The sequence below is a fragment of the Dermacentor variabilis genome, chromosome 5 (assembly GCF_050947875.1).
Source record: "Dermacentor variabilis isolate Ectoservices chromosome 5, ASM5094787v1, whole genome shotgun sequence".
Classification (NCBI taxonomy): Eukaryota; Metazoa; Arthropoda; class Arachnida; order Ixodida; family Ixodidae; genus Dermacentor; species Dermacentor variabilis.
The window spans coordinates 32,178,392-32,205,245 of record NC_134572.1 but is presented as its reverse complement, the minus strand read 5'-3'; the positions used below and the strand labels follow the sequence as shown (position 1 = coordinate 32,205,245).

Below are 26,854 nucleotides of genomic sequence, written 5' to 3'. Positions count from 1 at the left end.
TGTCGTCATTTTGACGTCACCAAAAATGTGGCCGCGCCCCGCGGCTGGCGACGACGGCGCGGAGTAGGCCAATCGCGCGCGCCGGTAATAGAACGAACGTGCCGAACAACGATCTACGATCGCGCCCCATGTGGCGTGCACTGAAGGGCATGCATGCCCATATAACATATCGGAGAGGGCCGAAATATAGGAAGGCTTCGCCTCCGACCCTGTGCTGCACTGTCCCATTCTTTAGCAAGAAATTTTGGCAGACGTACGGACGAAATTGAGCAAAGCGTTCTTTCAGCTCAAGCCGAACGAGCCGCGAATTTTGCTAAACCGGAACATACCTTAACCGGTATAAAATGCGCTTGCAAATGACAAATATTTCTGCAGTCTTTGTACAGTCTTGTTATTGATTATATGCTATGAGCATTCTCAGTGATACGTATTAGATAATTATGAAAAAAATATGTGGCATGCACGTCTTAATTTACATTTATATGACATATACGTCTACCATTTGTGAAACGGCAGCGAGACTTTCAGGTAGACGCATGTAACACAGTATATTTAAAGACAAAACAAGGATAAAAACCATGAGAAATCGTGTGAAAAAGGATGAGGTGAGTGAGGTAACGCGATAAATACGTAGACTTTAATATTCAATCATATAAGAGCAACCCCTGGAATCTTTCCTTTGATTAGCTTGAATGGTTAGTAAGAATTATAATACTCAAAAGCCGTCTGCACAAACAGAATAAATTGCTTTTTTTTTGTTACTCCACACTCGCGAAAATTTCCCCTCCTAGCGTACATATAAAGCACCCATCCTGCAGTTAGTGGCCTAAAGCTTTAACCATAACATAAACTCAAACGTTCCTCTTTAGGCTTGTGATCATTCTAAATACTAGGTTTCTCACGTAGGTATAAGCTGTGTGACCGTTTATACTAACAAGCAGCTGGACAAGCGCACGGACGTCTTCAAAGTCAGCCGCAAGTGCAGGGCCACCTGTTGTTTGTTAAGGTGCTTTATTGTACATACCTTGTAGCTCGAGAACTGTGTTTTGCGGAGAGTTTTAACTGCTTGTCTTGTACATACATGTCTTCGCTTATCATGCTTTGCGCATATATCATTGTATATGAATTAGTATTTTCGAAAACACCACCAGAATCAATGCTTCCTCCATTATGCCTTCGTTACGACGATGTGGATGAGACGTTTCGCAATTTAACATTTGCTCTGAATTTCTTTTTTTTTTTGTCGTTCATTCAGCGCATAAAATGCCGGCACTAGAAGACACCTTTACCGTGATAGCGTTAAGATCCCGTGTCGTGAATAGTTCACTGCAGGCTTCGGACGTCGATCGGGAAGGAATCACTCCGAACCACAACCACGCAGGCTCTCCGTGTGACGCACGGGCGTTACTGAACTATTTGAATTCCTCGAAGTATAATGCGTCTGAAAAATCGTGAAATACGACCCAAACACAAATTAAAGACACGATAGCGTCGGATTGTAATTTGAATGTACCAGAAAATGTAATTCTGTTACGCGGTAACTCAAACACAAACCGCTTTTCCAGCATCTCTGCCATTCATAAAGCGGCGCGACCCGCTCGGTTCCTTGCAACAACACCATCCAGATGACGCTCGCATCTGCGCGTCCGCAAGAAATCTGCGGTTGCCGGGAAGCGTAACAAGCAGTCAGGGATTTTCGAATGACATTACGTTCCACTCTTAAAGGCGAAGCTTAAGCGTCCCCCAATTTTTTTTTAGTGCCAAAGTTAAGTTGCTACCGAACATACGCAAATGCTGCACCATGTTCTCCGTAGCACCGCGGAATTCTGGGTTAAGAAGAGTAAATTTTTCTTAAAACCAGGAAAATCCTTCGGCTATTCCGTCAATGCTTAAGATTGTCGTTTACTCAACGTAACGATCGATCAACAGCAAAAGTGACCTTCAATTGTTTGGTATTCAATTGTTTCTAGATTTTATAGCCACTACAAATGTAAGGTGAAGGGGCAATCACTTGTTTTCCTTAGCCAATACTCTAATTCGTTATTGCTACAGGATTTTGTTATTACTCGAAGCCCATTTTGCGCTTACACAGCTTTCTATATTCGATATTTCGGTCTAATTCACCTTGTAACGAATATTGTATCGGCTTGTACTGTAACTGAAGCATTGTTACGAAAACGTATTCAACGTAATATTGTTGACCTGAAAAATTATCCTTGTGGCTATTTATAAATTGCGTTCACTGAAGGCAAGTGAAGAAAGGATGGTGGCTGCTCAATACTTCATTGGGGTGACGCAAGAACACAAACACAGGTTGGCTGTTGACGTAAGCGTGACGTCGTAACCTCGCATAGATAATTAGCGCTCTGAAGTGCCAGAACGTGAATAAAGAAGAGTTCGCACACAGAAAAGCGCTTGTGAGACAAAGAACAAAGATTGCAAACAAATGAACTGTTCTCGCAAAAAAAAAAAAAAACTGCGTTCAAATACTTTGGAAATAACGATAAGAAACTAAATGAAGCGCGCTCAAAATTTGCATTTAAGGGTATCGAAGCCCACCATGTATGTCCCAGTGAATAGCGCATTATTTGAGGTAGAAATAGGTAAACGGTTCCGCATCTCAAGCGTCGAACAGTTACATTGAAAGCTCCTTTGCATGCAAAAATTTGATTTAATTGCGTATTGGAATAGTTGAGAATTGTGTAATTGAAAATAGGAAAAGGTAAAGAAGTTGCAGCGTTTTTTGGGCATTGAGAAGCTTTTAGTTTGGCGCCGTGAAGACTAGCCGTAGCTCGAGGGTACCGACTGTTTCTATCTTTAACTTCAAGCACCACGGCCGACCTACATATTATCACTGGCTTATGCCTCTTCTAGTTCGCGTATCTGGAGTGGCTCACGAGGTTTCCGGCCAATTAATGTCCTTAATCTTCATTTTGCCTTATCTGATCAGATACTACCTGCAATGAAAGGTTATCGTTTCATTAGAAACTACGCCACAATGAAGACAGGACTTTTCAAACGACAATTCTGCGTAAGGACTAGCAGAAAGTGCTTAACTGAATACAACTTACTACGGTTATTGTTTCGCAGCGGTGTCTAAAAATTCACGAATGAGCAACATGTAGGTGCGAGGTTCCGTAGCGACTTTCCAATAAGCCATCTGTGAAATGTTTCCATGCGAACACCCAGTTGTGCCAAAGAAGCGCTTCCAACACTCATAACACGTCTTAAATAATTAAAATGAAAGATTAAAAGCCACTCATGCGAATGGACGCGTACACTTGGTATTGCGACGACAAATCCTTACGAGTTCTCATTTTGCTAAGTTTTTCCTGAATAAGTTAGGACAAAACTATTAACTGGCTTTTGTTCCGTATGCATTGTTCAATTTTAGGTGCCCCTTTTGACGCATTGTAATCTCATTTTTCGTCCCTTTGCAAAGAACGCATAAGTTATTACCAGAAGCACTAACCATACTCCAAAGAATCGTACTACCCCTCACAGCTTATATATCGCATTTTGTGAAGCCACCGATTACCGCAATACTGTAATGTCTGTGTTCTCAATAAATTATCAGAAGAGTCTTATGCTGATTTACTTTACTTCATCTGCTTGTACACGATTCTTCCTATATTGTCCCTTCAAAAGATGTGTTAAATGGTGTGTAGCAGGGCTGTTTTCTTTCTCTTTCAATGTGTTATTACATGTGATTTCAACGACAGTGTTGGCTAGCTTTAAGGTGCAGCCCTCTCAGGTTGTTGGAGTCCACTGCATGGTCAGTGCTTGTAAGCAGAAACGTATTATTTATACGCTTGTAAGTGACAAGAAAGAAAACGAGAGTAAGCAGCTGGTGTCCATGTTTTCGTTTCAGCGCTGGCGTATTCCTTTTGTTTGCTATATGTGCCACTGCGTTCTGCGCTATTACGCTGAATACCACAGTGAGTAGGACGATCGACGGTGCTGCTGCAGGACTAGAGCTATATTGATAAATGGGTCGTTTCCTGCAGGCAGTCAAACATACACGGTACCATTCGTTCTACTTTTAAGGAGGGTAAAGGTAAATTAATATGAAAGAAGTCATGCCTACAAGTAGCAACATGCAATTTCTACACAGGCGAGAGCACCACTCATACTGTCTGTGGTGTCCTGATGTTTGGAAAGTATTGATTTACATACATTTTTAATATAGCTTTACATACTGATTTACATGGGTAAATACAATAGTACCACAGGACGCATGGCTCCCACTAACACTCATCTTATAGAAGTGACATAATATTCAATGCAAAAGGCATCAAAAGTTTCAGTGTAGAGCCGATTGCTTGTACATAACGTTGCGAAGTCAAAGTCATGAAATCTGTGAATTCATGTTTCCTTGAGGTCTACCAGATGTTTCGAGTTCTTGAAAGACCTGTATATTTTATTGCTATTGTATTCAGTGCACCCTAAATATATTGCCGCATTAAATGCTGAACTTGTATACATAGCAGCAATTTTGTTTACACACTGTTAAAGCCATAACGGGGATGGTGTTGTTTAATGCCTACCTTCTCTGACATCCACTCGCCATTTTGTGTGTGTGTGTGTGTGTGTGTGTGTGTGTGTGTGTGTGTGTGTGTGTGTGTGTGTGTGTGTGTGTATGTGTGTGTGTGTGTGTGTGCGTGTGTGTGTGTGTGTGTGTGTGTGTGTGTGTGTGTGTGTGTGTGTGTGTGTGTGTGTGTGTGTGTGTGTGTGTGTGTGTGTGTGTGTGTGTGTGTGTGTGTGTGTGTGTGTGTGTGTGTGTGTGTATGTGTGTGTGTGTGTGTGTGACCTACAGCTAATGCAGGTGACCTATTTCCACAGCCGCCGAACATGAGAAGAAAGACAGCTTCTGCTCACGTCACAACAGGGTGTTTGAAGGCACAACGCACCCTTCATTTTTTCCCCTTTATCTGATAACGTCCAAGTCGCTAATCAACCACGCTTCTTTCCGAATGGGGTAATCACTGCATTCTTGCCCGATCCCCTATTGTGGGCATGCGACACGGCCAATGCCCGTGAGTGGGTATGCACCGAACACAACAAGGTCATCATCATCATCACCATGTACTGTCTGGTCAACAACAACAGAACAAGATCGCGGCTTCCTCAATGATTCAAGCTGAACCCCAGCGTGTGCCACAGGAAGGAGACATCGTAGTCAGGTTTACCGGAAGAAATGCTGCGGGTAAGCGCTATTTCTGTGCCTTCTCTACTGCAGTGTAGGACTCGCACGATGCCAAGACATTGTGCGTTGGTGATCGCTCTCGGCGCTAGCGCAAAGCTTCTGTTATACTGTTTCCTGGCCGTACCGCCTTTATGGAGCCGATAGCGCACGTCTGCAAACAATATTCCGCATGAAATTTCAATTTCAATGTAATCTTGTTATAAAAGCCTTAAAAACGCAATACATATATTTGCTGCAAAAGTAGCATAGGGAAGATGCTGCCATAGTGTGCTTTTCACATCTCACAGATGCGGTTTTCCTAGAGTGACCATTAACCGAGCTTGCTGGCGAAGATACGGCTATCTCGTAACTATGGCGCCACAGCCTAGTTGAAGTGGAAAAGTTTAAACGCGGCCACTGCCAACTCCATTTCAGCTGTTTGATGGAAATAACGCAATAATTTTTTTTTCAGTTTTTCGTGAAAAAGATGTCACCAACATCTTACCTATGAGTAACACGCGCCCCATCAGTTCTGTAGTTATAGAGGTCAGCATTAAACAGCTGGTTGAAGTTCTGGCTGAGTTTTATTGAAATGGATTTAACGGTCACAGCAGTGGCACGAAATAATCGAGAGTATGGCATGCCCGACAAAATAGCTCATAGTTAAAGTAGTAAAAGCTGACGAGAGCAAATTTCAACAGCTTGGGCACTGATTTCGAATCGAGGGCACACCTTTGTGAACGCCAGTTTAAACAGCGCCCACGAAGTTATCTATGTTAACAGGCGACATGCGCGCTCCAAATGATGATTGCTAAAGTTGAACTTGTAGTCGTCACTGAAGATGCAGAACTCGCCTTTGCCCGGTTCACTCCGTTAGATGCTCTTAGACCGAATATATGACATTTATTTCCTGTCTTCATGGTGATAAAGCCATTTTCAGTGCTTACAGACTTCAGCGAATTCAACAGTGATAGCGGCCAATGATCATTTAGAAATCACGTGCGACACGCGTATTAGTTTCGTGAATTCTCTATGAAACTATGTTTGTTCTTACATTGGGTGCTCACGTATGGCATTCATGTCGCTTTCATTGCCTTGTACCATAGAGACCAGTAATTTAGATGTCCCGGTCAGCTTTTGACAAGACTGCAAATAAGCTTACCGAGCCGGCACTGTCCTAGTTTATTTAGTAAGCAACCCGCGATAATGAATGACCGCTAGGTAAATATGTTGTGTAAGCTCATATTGGAAGCACCCTATACCTGTGTCCTCATCGTCACGCCGTGCTCTTTGCCCCTTCGCCCTTTTAGCCCATCGCGGGCTAGATGATCCCAAAGCATTTTAGAATTTTCTTGCGTAAGTTTCCTCTCTCTGTCGACATCGCATCCTCCTGTGCAGAAGCTGACCTCGGTGAGCTTATCGAGCGGTACTGGTACGACGTCCGCTTCCAGTTCTTCATCGAGGGTCGCAAGTCCACCACTTACTGCGTCAGCGCCGAGCAGGCACCTACCGTCCGCCTGCAGCAGCTCAGGCTCATCGACATCGCCAAGGGGCACTACGAGGTATATTCTTGAAAGCGAATGATTGCTCTTGTGTCCTTTTTCAGTTCACGAGAACGCAGTTTTTTCTAACACAAAGTTGTACGAACAACTGACTCATTCATGGGGGTTGACGCCACAAAGCAACATTAGGGCTATGTGAGACGCCCTCGTAGAGGGCTTCTGGTTAATTTTGACCACCCGTGGTTCTGTACCGTGCAGCTAAATTAAGTACACAAGCGTTTTATAATTGCGCCTCCATATAAGCGTGGCCGGAAATCGAGCCTGGGACCTCATACTCAGTAGTAGAATGCCATAGCCACTCGGCTACCGCAGTGTGCAGTTGGCAACGAGTTATGCATGCTGCATTGTTCTAACTGCCAACGATGGTGGCAGGACCACATGGTAGCAGAGAGAGAGAGATGATAACTTTGATAAAATCTGTCATAATATGCGTATATATAATGAAAATCCGCACTACAGACATACACGCCGGCGTAGTTTAATATGTCTACTAATGCATATAATATATCCGACTGGTCATTTCTGAGGGCCACGGCAGTGCAACTACGGTTGTGAAAGTGAGATCTAAAGATCTAAAGCTATTAAACGATAATAAGAGCGTAAGGTTAATTCTGTGTCATTATTGCCATTCGAGCCATCTTTATGCTCTGAGTAAAGCTTTGTTACTATTTTACACCACCATTGAAGCGCTTTCCGAGCGCTCTTAAAGGAATTCGCGAATATCTCATGAGTCTCTTGAGTCTAGTTCTTAAGAAGGCCGAAAGCGCCTTCGAGCATGCATGCACAGGCGTCTCTTGCCCTCGGTCCGAGCACGCCGTACCTGACAGACTTGCAAGCAAGATACCCAAAAGGGTTATGAATTCACATAAGTCATAATTTTGTTAAACTTGTTCGAAGAATTATGGCCCGAATCCACAAAAAAAGTACTTACGCTTGAACTATTCATAAGACCGGATGCTCGCTGTGATGGCCGACATACTATTAGCGAAGATAGCTGGCCAATGGAAAAACGCACTTACAAACGAAAAGTTTTGTAAATTCGGCTCCCAAAACCTTTTATTACGGCGGTTCTCATAGGCCAGGTGCTGCTGTCGGGCACAAAATTAAACAAGCCAATCGTCCCCAGTGCCTCACTAGGAAGCGGACAAAATTCCGTGAATATGTTGCCATTCTTAATGTCATTATAGCATGCTAACGAAACGAAGTGTGCAGTTCATGTCCCCGCCATTTTGAATAAATTGCCTTTCCGATCTCTATACAGGCCTCGTTGCTAATATTGGCGTCCAAGGACCTCCCGGAGCTGCAGTTGGAGACGTGCGAGCAACCCAAGCTTTTCCTGACGATCAAACTCAAGTGTGAAGTCCTAGACTGGAAGACACCACCGGCAAAGGTGCGCAAGGGCATCTCCTGCATCGGCTACGTAATTGAAGAAGACGAAGAGTTCCACTACGGAGACTTCTAATGACCACTGGATCGTCCTTTAATCACTCCTGATGTTGATAAAACTGCTCGACAGCAGTGTAACCCGTCAGATTTTGCGGTGACAAGCTGTCCTAATAAAATACGAGCCTGTAGCGTGCGGACTACAAGACAACGCAGCTCAAATACGCTGATATTGTTGACTGTTGGAATTCTCTAAAATTCTGGGTGAAAAAAGAAAGAAAGGTAACGGATGCGACATGAATCTGCGAACTTATTTTGTTCATAAGTTCATTCCAGCGCTCCCTAAAGAGATCTCACGAGCCCATTCCTATCATGTTCTGAGCTCGCTGGATCAGCAGTGCTGGTTGGAACATGGGAATAATTTGTTTATGTAGAGTGTGCCAACCCCACCAAGATATCGGTCACATATGAACTGCGCTCTGAGGCTGCAATGAATGTTTGTGCTCAAGTATTCCTGTGTTGAGAAGATCGCTTGACTTTTTCACTTTGTTTTGTAGGTTTCTGTTTCAGTGGAAACGCTTGAGCTTTCCAGTTACACAATGTATATCATTTTTGCATTCAATGAAGAGATAAATTTCGTGCGCGACTTCAAGTTTTGCTTTGTGACGCTAATATGTATAAATGTTAAATTCTCAAACTTCCTATTCTAATAAGCAGACCGTTCGTTTGCACCTGTCTAAATACGTCAACTTCGCACTAGAGGAGGAGGTGCCAGTGATCTAAGATTGATCGTAGCATTCGCAAAACAATACGGCTTGGGTTGTGTAAAACTTTGCACCAGGAACAACAGTTGTATTTCAGTCCCCAGACACAGAGAGGAAAAGGAGAACATGGAGACTCGGGTGAGTACAGTTGCTGTACCTCCGGCTGCCGAAGTAGCGAGTTTGCATGGACAGTGAGGACAGCGGACTGCACGAAAGTCCGCACGACAAAAGTAAATGAGCAGGAAATATAGATGTCAGAAATTTTTAAACCACGCCTGTAAGAGCGTTTCGATTGGGCAGTGTTGTCTCACTGTAATGCGCTTCAAGCCAGAACCATATTTTGTCAACAAGAATACTGAAAAACGCAGCTAATAGAGATAACAAATGCGCGTAACTTGCAATGTAAAATCCTACTTATACAAGCCTTAGTACGTTTATTTGTTGCTGTTTATTGAAGGCGTGCTTTATTTGTAAGCAATAAAATATTATGTGGTCAAATAGAAAAGTATCAAATCAGAGACGGAAAGAAGTATCACACTGCAGTTTACTTCGTTAGTGCATTTAACTACACATGAAGTTCATAACTACTACATTTGTTTGAAGAAGCACCGAGTGGGCTCACGAACACCCATCATTAATACACGATGAAGGATGATGAATGTTATTAGAAAAGATACAATTCATAATGTGAAAAGGCAATGAGTTGCTGGGCATCGAAAACCCATTACTAACCTGCACGCTTAATTAAAGAAGTTGGTAGCGCTTGGGTAAAAACAACATGGCGGTATGGAACACCGAAAGCAATAGACTAGCTTCCTCATAGACCACTTCTTTGCAAAATTTTCTTGCGGAAAATTCTATCAAACCAAGCAATATCAGCAATACTTAGATCTTCTGTCTCTTATTTGTGTTCATTTCCGCTGCACGTCTTGTAATATGAGTAAGAACATAAAGGACATGGTTGGTAATGGTGCACAGTCTATGCGTGAATAGCTGGGGAGCGTAAATGAATGTAGGGATGCAAATGCGCCTACAGGACAGGGGCAAATCTCACCCTCAACATTGAGGGATGAACGGAGCACAATTATTTAAAGAAACTATAGTGAAAATTGGAGCGATAAAATTATTCTTGAACGTTTGGTATGCAGGGTGAACAGGGCAGTTACGAACGCAAGAAATGTCGTACATTGGTCCTAAATTCGAGCACTGTCCCAGGAACAGATTGTAACAATCGTGTTCACCCAGGTGAATACACCCATGTCCCGATGGAGCGATCAAACAGTGTCATATGTGCCAAACAGTGCGGCCATTAGTGAATTACTGAATCTATAAGAGGCTATCTGGGGACTAGGAAAGCGCAAGAAAAAGCCAGGTCTGCAAGGCTGATCCCTTCTGTACCAACGTCACCACCACCACCATCACCACGATCCTCACCTTTTTCGTATGTACATAATTTGAATCAAGCGCTCTGGTCGCAGCTTACGTTCTCGAGCGTGGGCAAGCCACCTCGGCGAGAGCGCCGGCTGGCGTCGTTTAACAGAAGTACGCATCGACGGGGTGTACGTAGGCCACGGAGCAAGACGTAGGCGAAAGCAGTGCTGGCGACTGCGCACAACTGTGTGGAGAACCTTTACACAATGACCGCGTGTGACGGATGTCGTCGCAGCGGCCTCTCGGGGCCTAGAGGAAAACGAAGTAGGCGCTCTTTTGAGGAGGGAGCTAGAGGCGGCAGTTTTGATAACTGAAAACGCGAGGCAAGCGTCGCCTTTCCACGGTGCTTCCTTGAAGATAACCATAGACGCTTGGCGCGAATCATCTTTGGGAAGCGTAATCTCATAGGAAGAACTGGAAAGCAACGCCACCGCCAGAGTCCTCCTCTGTCACTGTCTGGGACTGTGGCATCAAATACAGCTTACTTCAGGAAGCATTCATAGAGCTGTATGCACTCCGCGCTTACCTCTGTGCTCGGGAAACGCGTGCGTGTAATTATGTGTTTGCGTCACTTTTTACCTGTCTCTGTCTTCTGTCATACAATACTTAAATAATGAAAGTTTGAGACATAAATTTCGGTAATATATAACACCATAGCTCCTAAGCAACCGCGGTGCGTTACTATGCAAAGTGGTAGCACCACCTCGTAAATTGCTATGCTGGTTGCATCAGGAATATGTTCAAGAAAAATTAACCGAAATTTTTCTCATCCTTCAAATTGGCTACGTTATCCTGGACTACACTCAGTAGCGCGCAGCCAACCCTGACGCAGCGCGCTGGCTCCCCGCTGCTGGGTGACATAAGCAGAATGTCGCCTCGAGAGGCGTGGCTTTGCACTCGCTGCAGCCTCCCAGTTTCGATTTCGCGCGCTCTGATAGGGGAATTTCGCCGTGCCAAAGTTAAAAATTAAATTACGGGGTTTTACATCCCAAAACCACGATTTCATTATGCAGCTCGCCATAGTGGGGGACTCCGGAAATTTGTACCACCTGGGCTTCTTTAACGTGCACCTAAATCTAAGTACGCGGTTGTTTTCGCATTTCGCACCCATCGAAATACGACCGCCATGGTCGGGGTTCGATCCCGTGACCTCGTGCTTAGCAGTCCGACACCATAGCCACTAAGAAGCCACGGTGGGTGCCGTGCCAGAGTTCTGCGGGTAATCGCTTTTTGTTTTTGGTCAGATCCAAATATTCATATAGCTGGTCGCTTCAATTTCTCAATTACAATGAGCCTGCTGAAAGTGAAAGTATAAAAATTAGTTAATGGATTTTTGTTAAGCAGCGACTAACTACCCTCTTATCATCCGTCACACCGTGGTCGTCTTTTCATTTCAGAACGGTTATTTTCATATATTACTTCAAGCCTTCGTAGAAATACCCGGTATAAGGCTGCTTTCTGGTATCTACAATCGGATCACGGATAACCTTTGTATATCTACCCACAAACACGCCCAGCAGAAGCCACTGGCAGCAGCAACCACGACCAACCCGGAAGCCTAAAGAATGGTTTGCTTTGAAAGACACAGGTGACGTTTGCTGCTATAGCGGTGGCCTTCGCAATGCGGTGTGGTTACTCATAACATCGACTATGGGCTTGTCAGGCAACCACCATTATTTGGCGTAGCCCAATTCAAAAAATGATGAAAATGGCCTGCAAGAATGGCTAAATAGTCCATCGTATCCCGCGGTCGTGTCGCATACGGCAAGTCAATTTAGACTCCCTGGCATTAGAAGTACACTACTTTGCCCCATTTCTTCATAGCCCTAGGTCATCTCTGTAAATTAAAGAAGTTTTCACCATCGCCGTGCTGTATCAGGTGATTAGAAAACACATAGGTATTGGGTGGCACGCGGTCCACAATGTGTTGAGCTGCATCGTGACGCCAGGCGACAAGACTCTCTGCTTTAGTGCTTTAGCTAAGTTGCAGTACTGATTCTCACTTCAACTGCTAATCAACCAATCAATCAAAATTAATGAAAGAAATTTCTGAGGACACCTAAGCACTTCTTATCAGAAAGCATTAATGTTCAATTGAACGCCGCTGAGCGGTCTTTCGGGTTACGAACACCTCGAGGGCAAGCGAGCGCGTTGAGACGCTTGGCCAACGCCTCGCAGATAGCACAAGGCCGGTGCACTTCGATCGTGACGTCATGCCACCTTGCCCGACTGCCATAGAATCTAATGGGGACGCCCCCGGGTAAGCCGCTGTGATTTTCATGTCCCTCCTTTCGTCAGGCCGGGCTTATCAATGGAAATGTCGGTACAGGTAGCATTATGTCATAAAGCACAGTGCACAGGCCTGCTATCTAGGAGACCTTGGTTTCGCCCAGTGGGTAAGACGCTCGGCTTCTGAGCGTAGAGTCATAGGTTCGAAACTCACCATCGTCGACATTTTTCCTTTCGAATTTATTCCGAATTTTTTTACATTAACTACTTTATAGTGATTATCGAGGGGAAGTTAGAACGCAGGCGAGAGCTTGCGCGGATAACGCAGGCCTTCGAGAGTGACGTGGCGTCGCGTTGATGCCCTCTCCTCTCACGCAACACCCGGCGCGATAGCGTGCAGTAGGTGTTCCTTTTCGTCTGCTATGCTCCGCCGAGGCGCGCACGTGACGTAGCGTCGCAGCCAATAAGAACATAGGTGCCGTTTCCCTGCTACAGACGCCGGCTTTATCACTCAATGGGTCACTTGATACTTTCGCATCAACGCGTTACGCGTCATCTTAAATCAATCTTGAGCCCGACATGGCGTAGTTGTGTGGCCGATTGCACGACATGCATCATTTTTCGCAGACTGGAAAACGTGGAATCAACACTCAGTAGTTAGAAGAAACGAACTTCACGAGCTTTTAAACCTTGGCGATGCCGTGTTGTTCTCCATTCGTGAAGCGTATGGTTTGTTGAAATTTAGCCGTATTTATTTAGTTAGCGAGTAGTCTGACTACAAACGATAAAACCTTGTCTCTGCGAAATATGATAACGACCCCATGCCCACTAGTGAGCATCGTCTCTCAGCTGACTGTGTTTACTTTGGCTCTTCGGCATCAGCTTGCTTCGGTTTACTTTGGCCAGATTTTACCATAGTGATAGCGCCTTCTTTTCCGCACAAGGTCTTCCAATAAGGTCTCTGTGACACGAAGTCATCCTCCACAGAGGCTGTCTGCAGCTGAGCTCTGTTATAGCAGGGGTTGACTCCCAGCTGTGGAAGCCGCGACATAAATGATATATCTATTTATAATCAGCCTATTCTTTATGTCCACTGCAGGGCGCTCGCCTCCCTCAGCGATCTCTAATTAGCCTTGTCATGCGCTGATTACTCTGCCTTAGCTGATTTCAACTTGCACCTGCAATATATATACATATATATATATATATATATATATATATATATATATATATATCATAAGAAGACAACAAACACTGACACCAAGGACAACATAGGGGAAATTACTTGTGCTTAATAAATAAAAATAAAGAAACGATAAATTAATGGAAATTCAAGTGGATGAAGAAACAACTTTTCGCAGGTGGGAACCGAACCCACAACCTTCGCATTTCGCGTGCGACGCTCTACCATTTGAGCTACCGCGGCACGGTTTTCCCATCCACTTTCTTAGGTATTTATGTATCCTAGTATCCTATGTACCCTAGAACCCTGGGAGCGTTAATTTCCATTAATTTATCGTTTCTTTATTTTCATTGATTAAGCACTAGTAATTTCCCTTATGTTGTCTTTGGTGTCAGTGTTTGTTGGCTTCTTATGATATGACTAATAATAATCGAGTCCCTCGGTTAACCCCCTCTCTTCTCGTTTATTACATAATGAGGGTCTCGAATCCGGCAATATTGATGCATTCAGGTAGCATGTGTGGGTTTATTGACCAGTTGCCTTCACCCATAGAGATCACGTTCTCATGACGCCTGCGGCAAAAAGGACGTTCCACGTGTGCCGCCAGGTCTGGGAGTGGTGGCGCTGGCTAACACTCCCAGGGTTCTACAAGGACACATAAATACCCAATGAAGTGGATGGGAAAACCGCGCCACGGTAGCGCAAATGGTAGAGCATCGCACGCGAAATGCGAAGGTTGTGGGTTCGGTTCCTACCTGCGACAAGTTGTTTTGTCATCCACTTTAATTTCCATTAGTTTATCGTTTCTTTATTTTCATTTATTAAGCACAAGTAATTTCCCCTATGTTGTCCTTGGTGTCAGTATTTGTTGGCTTCTTATGATATGACTAATAATAATTGAGCCCCTCGGTTAACCCCCTTTCTTCTCGTTTATATATATATATATATATATATATATATATATATATATATATATATATATATATATACTCTGAGATTTTACGCGCCACAACCCCAATATATGATTGCGAGGCGACTACAGTAGGCGACAGTAGACTTTAGGCGACTACGAATTAGTTTTTGCCAATCGGGGTTCTTTAACCTGCACCCAATGCTCAGTACACGGGTGTTCTTGCATTCCGCTGAAAATTAGGCTGCAAACGAGGGCGAGGGATTTGATCCCGCGCCCCCGGGCCTAGCAGCACAACGCCAAAGCCACTACTCCCCCACGGCGGGTAGAGAAACGCACAAACATTCGGGGAAAAAAATGTTTCCGAAGTGAATGAACAGAGCCGGTTTCTGACAGCCAAAACTGACGTAAAGCCCTATTTGTAATCAGCAGAAACCGTGACATATAATCGCCTTACCCTGCGAAAGTCCACTGCACCATTTTCATAAGTACAACTCGCGAAGTTTGTTCGTCGCAGTTAAATGAGACGGAAGCGCCTCAATCGAATGACCGTGACAATGACCGTCGAAACCATCTATCTCTCTTGCCAAGCGGGTGTGCAAGGGCGGTGTGCGCGCCTGGCGGATAGTAGGCAGCGTTTAAAAACAGGCTATGTGTACCCTCTCTACTACTGTTATTCTTTTTTTTTCTCTCGCTTTCACGATGCACGCCAGGGGACTTTCACTGGCTCTTCTGGATTCAGGTCATGCCTACTGACAAGCGAACGCGTGGGCCAATCTCTGAGTGGAGTGTGTATATATAGGAACTAACCTAGATAGCGGCCTTTTCTCTTTTCTTTTTTTCGGCCAGTCGCCGCCCGCACTGTCGGCCGCAGCGTATGCGGCTCCCTTGAATGGAACGGGTGGAATGCACCTTTCTGTCAAGAAGACCGCAGGTAAGCATCGATATATTCCTTCTATACAATACGCACGTGTCTAGCTTGAACGGAGCATTGCTTTACCGTCAACAATGCAGTGACGTAGCAGAACGGCGATGCAGTCCGAGCTTTGCTCGCGAGATGGAGTCGGGATCACTGCTCAAACGCAGAGATCTTGCCAACCGCTTCCCGCATAATCACGGCGTGGCTCCGAGCCCACGCTCGACACTGCAACAGTTTACAATAGCTATCTTTCGGAAGCATGAAGAGAACTGCGTAGAATGAGATTCGCGCGCGCAAGGAGACGAGGTGGGGATCTGATTCTCGAAGCACTTCACGGGCTGGCTCCTCAAACACGGTACTTTGTTTGCTAATATTACTTGCCCGATGGTCGCGTTCTGCAGTTATCAATTATAAGTTGGAAAATCCTTTTCTTTTTCACAGATCTGTTAGCACTCACCTTGAATAATCGCTATTTCAACGGGCAAAATATTTTATTGCCTGTAATCGTTGTTTTCACTTAAACAGCAATGCAGACGCATACGAAAATATGTTTATGCAGACATTGTACGTGGAAGCCATGCCGAGTTTTCGAGAAAGCAGCCATTTGATAGATCGCATAAATTATACTCTAAATTTGATTGCCTCTTAATTTCTTTTTTTTTCTTTACTTCAGGGTCGTCAGGCGAAATGGGTAAATCAGTTTTCATCTGTCTCCTCCTATGCCCACTCTCCACATTCTGCGTGCGGCGGGAGCAGCCGTCGAGCGATGTGTTGGCCTACACAAAGTCGGGCGTTCTACGTGGCAGCACGCAGATGGTCATGGGAAAACCCGTAGACACCTACTTCGGCGTACCATTCGCACAGCCACCCGTAGGGGACCTGCGCTTCAGGAAGCCCGTCCCGATCAAACCGTGGGGCGGAATCCGAAACGCGACCCGGATTCCACCACCGTGTGCTCAAATAGAGCTCGAGCTCCCCATGACCTGGACCAAGAGCAAACAGCCCGCGTCCGAGGATTGTCTGTACCTGAACGTGTGGGCACCGCCATGCTCGCAAGAGGACTGCAACTGTTCGCTCAAGAACATCCTCGTCAACGTGTACGGAGGCGGCTACAGCGTGGGCTCGAGCGACTGGGACATCTACGACGGCGCTGCTCTGGCGTCCATCGGAGACGTCGTGTACGCCAATATGAACTACCGAGTCGGTGCTTTCGGCTTCCTCAACGGCAAGGTTCCAGAAGCTCCTGGGAACCAGGGGCTTTTCGACACCCTTCTGGCCGTAAAGTGGATCAAGGAAAACGCCGTGGCCTTTGGCGGTAACCCCGACAAGATCACGCTGTTCGGCGAAAGTGCCGGAGCGGTTACCGTTGGCTACTTCCTGGTCTCTCCCCTGGCCAGGGGCATCGTCAATCGGGTCATCATGCAGAGCGGCAGTCCGTACTGGAGAATCGGCGACAACACTGACAGCGGACCTCAAAAGCTTCTCGACATGGCGAAGAAAGTCGGCTGTGCTGACGCCGCCGTGGACTTCCAGCGGGACCACGAGAGCGTCATGCATTGCATGCGAACAAAAGTTTCCGGAGAGGCGATCCTCGAAGCCGGTCGTCAGATGTACGGCAAGAAGCACTCGAGCGCTTTCTTCCCGAGCTACGGTGACGAGTTCCTACCCCAAGACCCCGTGAAGAGCTTCGAAAGCGGTGACTTCGATCTTAACACACCCGTGCTGTTGGGCACCAACCAAGACGAAGGTTCTGTATTCCTGACCACGATCCTTCCAGAGATCTTCCCCCACGACGGTGTCGTCGAGTTGTCAAAGGACGAAGCCGGATTCTACCTCATCTTGATGTTTCAGTATCTCATGGGCAAGACGACCACTGAAGTGAGAGACTTCTACTTCAAACACATGCACAATCCCAACACCTCCGCCGTACTCACGGCAGCGTCGGACGCCGTGGGTGACTACGCTTTCACGTGCCCCGTGAACTACTTCGCCAAGGCCGTGTCTCGCAGAGGCGGCGATGTCTATTACTACTATTACACGCACCGTTCAGCCCGCACCAACAGGTCAGAGTGGATGGGAGTGGCCCACTTCGAGGAGTTTCCGTTTGTCGTCGGCCTGCCATTTTGGTGCGATCTTCACTACCCCGAGGAGGAGATACGTTTCAGCCGGCAAGTGATGGACATCTGGGTAACATTCGCCAAAAACGGGTGAGCCTTCATCGCTTTTCAATGCCTGACTAATGCCTGATTCGTGAGAGCTTGTCTCGCATCGAGCATGCGTTGCATTATTGTTTTGTTGTGCTAAAGTTCTGCTACATTTGATTGCCTTACAGAAAATTTGGCAAGTCCGTACATTATTCCTATACAACTGTTCTCAATAAGAAGAGCTTCCATAGTCAGCGTTAGCCTGCCAAGTTTCGGCGAAGCCTCGCAATACATCTATACTATATATAGTTAAGCCTGAAAAGCCGTCGTTCACTCTATGCAGAAGATATACGACTCCTAAAGCCTTGTTTGACAGCAAAGCTTATAGTCAAACATTTGATTTAGGGACTCGCACTTTAGCAAGTTAGTCATACGCCAACACTTTACCTTACTGCATGGAGATAGCACAGCTGCATTGCTGAAAGCTGAAAATATTTGCTACAAATCGGGTCAGAGTCACATCAATGGGCACAAACCCGCAGCGACATAAAAAAAGAAAGAAGAGAGAAAGAAAAGAAAGAAAAGAGAACAACAGGGCTCAGACAAGCAAACGCAAAGCTTAATTTTCATTCGTCGGGATCTCCTCCCACCCCCCTTATCCTTTCCCAGAATGTTTTCCTGAAAGGACAGAGGTCGTCCACAGGTAAAAATAACATATCTGTGCCAATATGGCACGTACGAAACGACGTGCGCCCTTCTTTTCCGCCACAGTGCGACCTTTCAGCCGGTGTTTTGATGCCGTTTGTCCTTCTCTGTCCTTCCCTTCAACGTTAAATCTCTCAAGCTATAAATCCTTAACAACTCGCCCAGCCATCTGTCTTTCTAAATAAAACCCATTACCGCAGATACATCAGAAACGACGTTTGTGATCTATTCGAGTGCGAAATACTGTGCACCTTTCGAGATGCTTATAAGCTATTTATTTAATGCTTCATTATAGCGGCAACGAGGAAATATTCCGCAGTAAAAAATGTATATATAGCCCAGTACTCAAAGGCGTCACCTTGGCGACGCACCTGAAAGGTGGCTACACATGTTTTCACTGTTTGCGATCATGAAGACAACATAAAGAAGACCAGTTCAACTGGCCCAGTACTTAGCCTTATTGCAAGAGGCACACGCGTATTACTGGCGTGTCTACGGCCACATCACCACCAGAAAGATATAATTACAGTGATTTATTCAGCGGCACGGGAAAATAAGGCTATTAGTTGGTGCAGCTCTAGAGGCTTTCTAGACAACAGCAAATAAGCATTCATATCAGAGTTGTTCCCGCCGCTGGTATAGCGCGTTACTGCAAGAGCTAATGCTACTGGCGCCTGATAGAGGGCGTGAAGAATGTCTGTATTTTTGTGGATGACGACAGGCGCGTCCTTTGTGCACCATGCCTGTTCCCGTTAAATAGTGGAGGATGATGAACTTGTTGTTGTTTTTGTGCCAATACAATGTCACGAACACGTAGAGGGCGATCATGACGTAATACAGGGTACTCCGGCTATGAAGAGAAAAGAGACAGAGAGAAGTGAAGAAAAGGCAGGGAGTACAATCAGACGCATGTCTGATCTGCTGCCCGACGCGTATCAAGGGTGGTTAGGCCAAAGAAAGAAAGAAGGAAAGATAGAAATAAAGAAAGAAAGGAAGAATAGAAAACACTGAACGTGTCACACCGTCGAGAGGTGCACATTAAAACCATATACTAGGTTTTCTTTCTTTTTTTCATGCTGCACCATTATTTTTTTAATTGTCTGTAGCAGGTAGCGCAATTCTAACTCTTGAGCTAAATTATTCGGAGAGCGGGCCATTACTTCTATGTGAACTCAACATGCTTAAATAAAAATTAACATAAGTACACTAATGAATCTTGAAAATGATTACTTTACGACACATATATTAATGTACAAATTGTAGCCGGCGAGTTTGCAAGGCGTATTCACTTGGAACGAATTTTGAGGACTATATAACAGTTTCGAGATAATAATTTTCAATGCGTCCAACGAAATGCATTGGCGTTCCAGTTACTTTTGTGCCTCAGTGCATAAAACAATGTTTTTTTTTTATGGTATGTGGAACAACAATGCACTTTAACCGCAAGTTTGACGGCGCATATCTCAAAACCGGTGCCATCTTCACAATTCCCTTTAGTCGACATGCCTTGCAACTTACCGGGCTTTAATTCGTAGATGGCAGTATGTGCCGTAAAGTAATTAATTAAGAGTTTATTTAATGATATTATGTTAATTAGTTAATCAATAATTTTGATTGCTTGTAGAAGTAATGGGCCCCCTCAACGAGTAATTTAGCTCGACGGTTAGAATTGTGCTACCTGCCAGACGCAAATTTAACAATTTGGTGCAGCTGAAAAAAAAAAAAACACCCTATATATGGTAAAGAACTTGCGCATGCACAGGACAACGAAACCTAAAGTACCAACTCCTACCGCGCCCCCCCCCCCAAAAAAAAGAAGAAAGAAGACAAAAACGCATACAAAATAACAATAAAAACCTGCATAACACTGCAAAGTGTCCCCGGAGACATTTATATGTGGTTTATTAGCAATATTAACTTCCAGTCGAGAGGCAGCTCTCGTGTCGTGTCGTCCTCGCTCAGCGTCCAGACTCTTTTGTTCACGCTGTGGATATAAATATGGCAATTGTACCGACTCGCTCAACTAGTAGTGGTTCGTCTGTCTCCTTCTGAACCAGATGATCTAACGTTCCGCGTAGTAGAAGACGCTGGTCGCGGGGACAGGCGCAGAGGAAGCACTCGATAGACTTATGACGCACGCAGCTTTCGCGGGGAGATCTGTCGCCGCAGTGAGGGACTAATAGCTCTTCGTGAACGCTACACACAGCCACCAGCGATGCAATAACGATGCATCACAGCGGAAGGAGAGGCCTCGTGGTAGCTGGAGGTTGATGGAAGCGTTGAAAGTTCGTATACACGACAGTTTGAGAAACAGAGAGAGTTCCAGTCAGCTATAGCGTACGAGCTAGGGACCCGAGTTTTCTCGCAGCGTCCGTTCTGGACACCTATATAGATTGTCCCGGTATAGTGTCCTGAAGGTTAGAAAAGTGTCAAGTGAAAGAAAACAACAGCCACTTATCTTCTGATTAGTCAATTTTACTGTTTATCTCCATTGATTGCATACCACTCATTTAGCTTTTGGCCTTTTCTGTTCTTCCAATTAAGTCCCACATTTTAATCAATCTCACGCAGTGAGTCGGGGCCATTGCTTGGAAGCAGACAAACAAGCAATGATTTGCCTTTTATATATTTATTCTTTTGAAGACCTACCCCGGTGGCGCAGGTGCTATGGCGTTACGCTGCTGAGCATAAGCCTGCGGATGCGACCCCGGCCGTGTTGGCCGCGGTCGGGGTGTTACGCAAAAGTTATCGGGGTACCATGCATTAAGTGCACCTTAAAGAGTCCCGCGTGGTCAACAATAATCCGGAGCCCTCCACTGTGGACGCCGTCGTAACCCACTGCGCAGTTTCGAGACTCTAAACCCCCCATTTTAATATTTCTCAAGGCCCACGGCTGCCTTCGCATTGTTTGTGGAAAGAACACCCACGCGGACCTCTTCACAAGCGCGTTGCGTTAAACGACAAAGCAACTCTTAGATATTCATTCGATCCTGGCAATGCACGAATGGATGCAGCAGGCTCCACCACTGTAAAACGATGCTACACAGCGCGACTTTGTAAACACTGCGAACAAGTCGACCAAAGATGCGCGCGCCGATCGAGCTCGGCCGTCGCTTTCCGTTGGGTTCGCAGCCCGCGTGCAGGTCTGCATGCTCCAACCCCACAGAGCACTTTCGGCCTTGGTGCGGACTCTCTGTTTATCTCTACGTTCGGTGGCAGCGGAAGCCGTCAGAATGTGCACTATAGATAGAAAAACTTGAAAGTCAGGGAGCTTAACGAGATGAGAATTTCCGGTTATTTACCCAGCACTGAGGTGGGGGAAGAATATGCAAATTACAGTAAAATGCGTGGCGTCAGGGTTGACGTCATTGGCGTTGCAGCTTGTGAGCGAAGTTCACAATACGAAGTTTCGCCTTCACTATCTCCTCAAGTGTAAACACTTTTCACTCGAAGAAATGCAAATACCGACTTTAAAGAATAGTCTACTAATCCCAAATCATTATTTCTTCCTGTTTAGCTTGGCGCCCTTATAGGTATTCTATGGCAGTGATTTAAAGAATAATCTCTAAAGGCGGGTAGCGTTTGTGACGTTCTGCGCGTTCGCCGAGTGCGCGAGTGCTTCCCAGTGACGGCAATGAGCACGCCATGGTTCCCAAGGAAGTGGAGGTACTCCGATACTGGAGACTTAATGCCGCCTTGATGCCGCAGCATGTGTGTGCTACGTAGCGCACATCGTCAACAATTTTAGTAGCAAGCGTAAGCAAGAAGAGACACAACTGAATACAGTGTTTTGCTCGCATAACTGCCACAACAGTAATCACTAGGCTTCGATCATTATTTAGGTTTGTTTTTGACCTTATGTTTCGTTCACAAGATTTCATGCGCGAACCGGAAGTGACAGTGTCGGTTGCTGCTGTTTATAATATTGCTAACACTGTCTTCTAACAGAAAGAGGAAGCGATATTTCGGATGGAAGATGTACACCTTTTACGCCAGCTAGCGAAAATGCGTGTGCATATGTGTAGCCAGCATTGACGTATAGGCGCATCCCTTCTATGGAAAGCGCTGATGGTGGTGAAAATCAATTATATATATTTTTACTCTCAAGCCTCTTGATGGGAACGCGTCCCTGCGAAATTAATAACCATTTGTGCATGTGTGTCTGCGGCGGGTCCAATGTCACCAAGATTTTCCAGCTCACGGACCAGTCTTCTGCTACATATACGTCCGAGATCGAACAGTAGTAATATTCTGTCCCCAAGTTGGTGCTTGAAGTTAAGCTCGCTGCTGGGCAAGGACTCCCAGTCACTTGTGCCTTGCGCAAACAGCGTCCACTGCGTGTCTGCGAATTGCCTCATCTCATCACTCGATCTAATCGGCGGCAAGCCACGACTGCGTTTATATTTTATCTTGTTCGCGTCCACTCGATCCCCTTGACTTCAACTATATTACCAACAGCTCGCATACGTTGTCTAACCCATCGGTTGTTGAATGAATGGCCCGCAGGTTCTTTCAAGCTCATTTCCTGTACTCTGCTGCTTTTCGTACCGCAGGGCGTAAGCTCGAATTGCCCAGCTGATTATGGCATTCAGGTAATTAGGCACACGAGTAGATTCTAAGCAACTGCTCGGGTTACAAGTATCGCAAATGAGGAAAAAGTGAACACCGCCATCTTACGATTGCGCAAGTACGGCAGGTCAAAGTTAACGCAAGCGCCAATGTGGAGTCCTCGAGCAGGTGTGTTGCAAACCTTCCCGGAGGAGATTATGAAGTGGGCTGGGGGCCCCCCGCATGAACGCCACGCGTGCCTAGGCGTCGATGACACGTGCAGTATGTGCGACCGATCGCCTCCCATCTCGGGGCCTCCCCTCTTACATCGCCTCGGCCGATACTTTTCCGTTCGATGCGTCGCATTGCCAGGTGACGCAAACAGAAAGCGTGTGCGCCGTCTCGTGAGCGAGAGTTTCGACACGTAGCGTATTTGTAAGACCCGCATGGCCGAGCGGGTGGTCTCATTTTTTTCCAAGTTTCCGACGCTCCGCGAGAGCCTTGCCAGGCGTTTCTCCACATGGATATAACGCGATGTTTGCTTTTTCAACGATTGTGGTATTGGCGAGGCGGCGAAAGCAGGAAGGAAGAAATGGATATGTGAAGCGATAATCTACTGAAGTACCACGTCTGTTGTCCTATGGTTTATTTATTTATTTATTTATTTATTTATTTTCATGTGCGTGTGTGTGTGTGTGTGTGTGTGTGTGTGTGTGTGTGTGTGTGTGTGTGTGTGTGTGTGTGTGTGTGTGTGTGTGTGTGTGTGTGTGTGTGTGTGTGTGTGTGTGTGTGTGTGTGTGTGTGTGTGTGTGTGTGTGTGTGTGTGTGTGTGTGTGTGTGTGTGTGTGTGTGTGTGCGCGAGAGAGAGAGAGAGAGAGAATGAGAGAGAATGAGAGAGAACTTTAAAAGCCGTTAGAGGCAACCAGTGCTGAACCCTATCATAGCTCAGCAAGCTAAGGTGGCAGTTTTCAGTAGTACATGCTTCAATTTGGCGTAGGCAAATTTACAGCTCATCGAGGTACATGTTTCCAGCTTCTGACATGATTTGGCACAGTCGTGCTGGAACCTAGGAGCGCTTGTTCTCCTCGGAACGCTCATGCCCTTGGACGCAGCATGGCTGCACTCATCCTGCTGAAGCAAACGTTGATGCAGGCGCACATCTGTTAATCGCTCAAAATGTCGCGGTATTTTCGTAGCCTCCTTAACGGTAGCACGGCGTCAGCATATTTTGACCGCGCACTCTGACTGTCTTAGCGCCACCTACTCAACGCTGGTTCGCCGCATGAGGTTAGAAGTACGCTGATTAAAGACTACTTGTTCACTTGATAAAATTACGTTCGCGTTGGCGCTAAGTACTCTTAGCCTTATGAATAAACTTCCGATGTTACGCAAGCGTCCATCTTAGGTTAAATATTTTTCGATATTTTTTGTTAATAAACTTCGAAGGTTTTTGCGTCATTCGTGTCTCCTTTTGTACGCTGACAATATTAAACTTTGCCGTAAAAAAGAATCAGCGCAGGATTGTGAATTATTACAGGAAGATGTGAATTCTGTCGCGCAGTGGTGTGCTTCCCACTTTTTGCGTATTAATCCAACTAAGAAACTTGTTTGCTTTAGCCGCAAGATTTACACTTTACTGTAAGAATACTCACGTAATGACGTTCCTTTGAAGAGAGCGAGTTGTACGCGGGACTTATGAATATTGGTTGACTCCCGACTAAATTTCGAAGAACATGGTTCAAGCATTGTTAATGCATCCTACAAAAAGTTAGCTCTCATACCAAGAATGACAGGAAAGTTTACGGCTGTCAACTGCGTTGTTCTCTTGTATTCTTCCTTTGTCCACTCGAAGTTAGAATTTAGTTCTGTTGTATAGAACTGTGTTAATTTGACCGATGTGGCAAAAATTCAATGTGAATTAACGTTTCATTCGTATCCGGTGCGATAGATTTCTGGGACGCCGTGTATTTTATGCCTATGAGCGTGTACTGTGCTTGTTTAATATTAGACCCCTGGGAACAAGGCGACAATATTGTGCTTACTTATTCCTACATAAACTAATTCACAACTACTTCTCCTGTCCGTGGTTACTGTCGGCTGCAACATTCTGCGTGCCTCTCCCAAACTTACGTGAATTCAGCTTGCACCTCTAGCGCTATAGCACGTCTTGTAATACAAGAAAATATCCTGCGCTATTATCTTGACATTCTCAGCTTTTGTAGTTGCTCTTTATCTGCATGACTTCTGTCTTTAATATAAATTAGGTTTTGTTGCATCTTGTACCACTGTTCTTTCAGGTTTTCTGTTTTGTTTTCTGTTTCTGTTCTTTGTGTAACACAAGTACACCAATACTAAAGCGTATAGTTGTTCTTGGGCAGTTCCAGAAATAAAAGGAATGAACTGAAATGCGACATTTACTTCAATACCGCCAATGTTGAGGACTGGGGACAACGAGCCTAAATTTGGTTTACATCCCTGCGTTTTCCCTAAGTAAGCGCAGACAAAGGCAAGTTCTGCTCTTCTTACAGTTACGTTATTTCTTATTATTATTAACCATGTAAACATATACAAAAAACCCAAGCAGACAGAAAAGCGGGCTAACAATTGTCTCCTAAAAGGGACACCACGCCCATCTACTTGAAGACGAGAAGAAAAAAAAGAGATAAAGAGAACAAGGCGATAATAGAAGGAAAAAGGGGAGAGGAAGGCACCACAACGCATCACACATTCAGACACAGAGTACGAGCATTTGAGACGAGAGTATAGTCTGGTGGTTGACAAGAATTCCTGTACAGTTTTGTGAGCCTCATATCGCGTTGAAGGACTAACAAACAAGCTATCAGTCATTAAGTTCAGTTCGAGCAAGATTAAGTTGATGAAACTTTCTCAGTAGCACACATCGAATGCTTTAGAATGTTGGACATTCTAACAGCAAGTGCTCAAGCGTTTCGCTGTAGTGTACATAAGTAAAGCACCAATGGCTCGGCGCACGTCCTTGTTGGTGAAGACGATGTGCCACATTAACACACCTAATACGTAACTTGAGCGGTTGACACCTACTGCGGCAAGTTAAAGCATGATCAGAGATTGGTGTAGGTTATGATCCCTTGGTTACACGTTCATCCGGGGGTGGGCGCTCTGTAGGTTGTGGTGTATAAATAGTCGCGCATCGTCAAATTTGCCTTGAATTTATTTGAGTCAACTGAAGAAGCCATATCATACTTGTCACAGAGGAAAGGTGAAAGATGAAGGCAGGGGAACAAAAGAAAACCTAGTGATATCCTTTTTTTTAGGAACCCTCATGGTAATTGGCGTGCCAGCCTAGGGAGAGAGGGAGGGCAATTCATTAACGGGATGTTTGAGATGTTTGTCTCACCAGAAGCCTAGCACGCTACTTCATATGACGAGGTCGATGGATGAAATGACCCTCTTATACATAGTATGCAGACACACCCTATTGTTACGTGTTTGCGACGGCGCACAGGCACGTATGCAGGCAGTCAGGCAGGTAGGCAGAGACAGAATTAAGGGTATGTAGCTTATTAGGCGTCATTGTGGCCTCTAAATGGAGGTACCGTTCGGCGGCGGTGTCTATATCAGCAAGTGCGGACGGCGTTCAACAAATCAAACGAATCGAATGACGGCTGCCTGCGTGCGGCCCCATTCTTCCGGCCTCTGCAAGCAGTGGCGGCTTCTGATGCTGCCTTGTCAAGCAGTTCACACACAGAAAGCACAATTCTGCAGACCTCACGCGCATATTTGAATCTATGCAAAGCGGAGCTCCCGTTAAGCGCTTAATTAACTGTTATAAAGCTAAATACGATGCGCACGTGCTTTTGCACACACTTGCTATACCTGTTCGGCCATCGTTTCAGAAATACCTGGGGATGA

At 45.4% G+C, this 26,854-nt stretch overlaps 1 protein-coding gene across 1 annotated transcript in view; it reads left to right on the top strand.

Moving 5' to 3' along the window:
- LOC142583486 (uncharacterized) overlaps positions 1-26,854 on the top strand; it is a 53,719-nt gene that overhangs the window by 23,709 nt on the left and 3,156 nt on the right. Inside the window, exons 4-7 of the mRNA XM_075693974.1 lie at positions 6,584-6,747; positions 8,009-8,167; positions 15,497-15,581; positions 16,240-17,773. Coding sequence (XP_075550089.1) covers positions 6,584-6,747; positions 8,009-8,167; positions 15,497-15,581; positions 16,240-17,773 — 1,942 coding nt within the window. The remainder of the gene's footprint in view (positions 1-6,583; positions 6,748-8,008; positions 8,168-15,496; positions 15,582-16,239; positions 17,774-26,854) is intronic.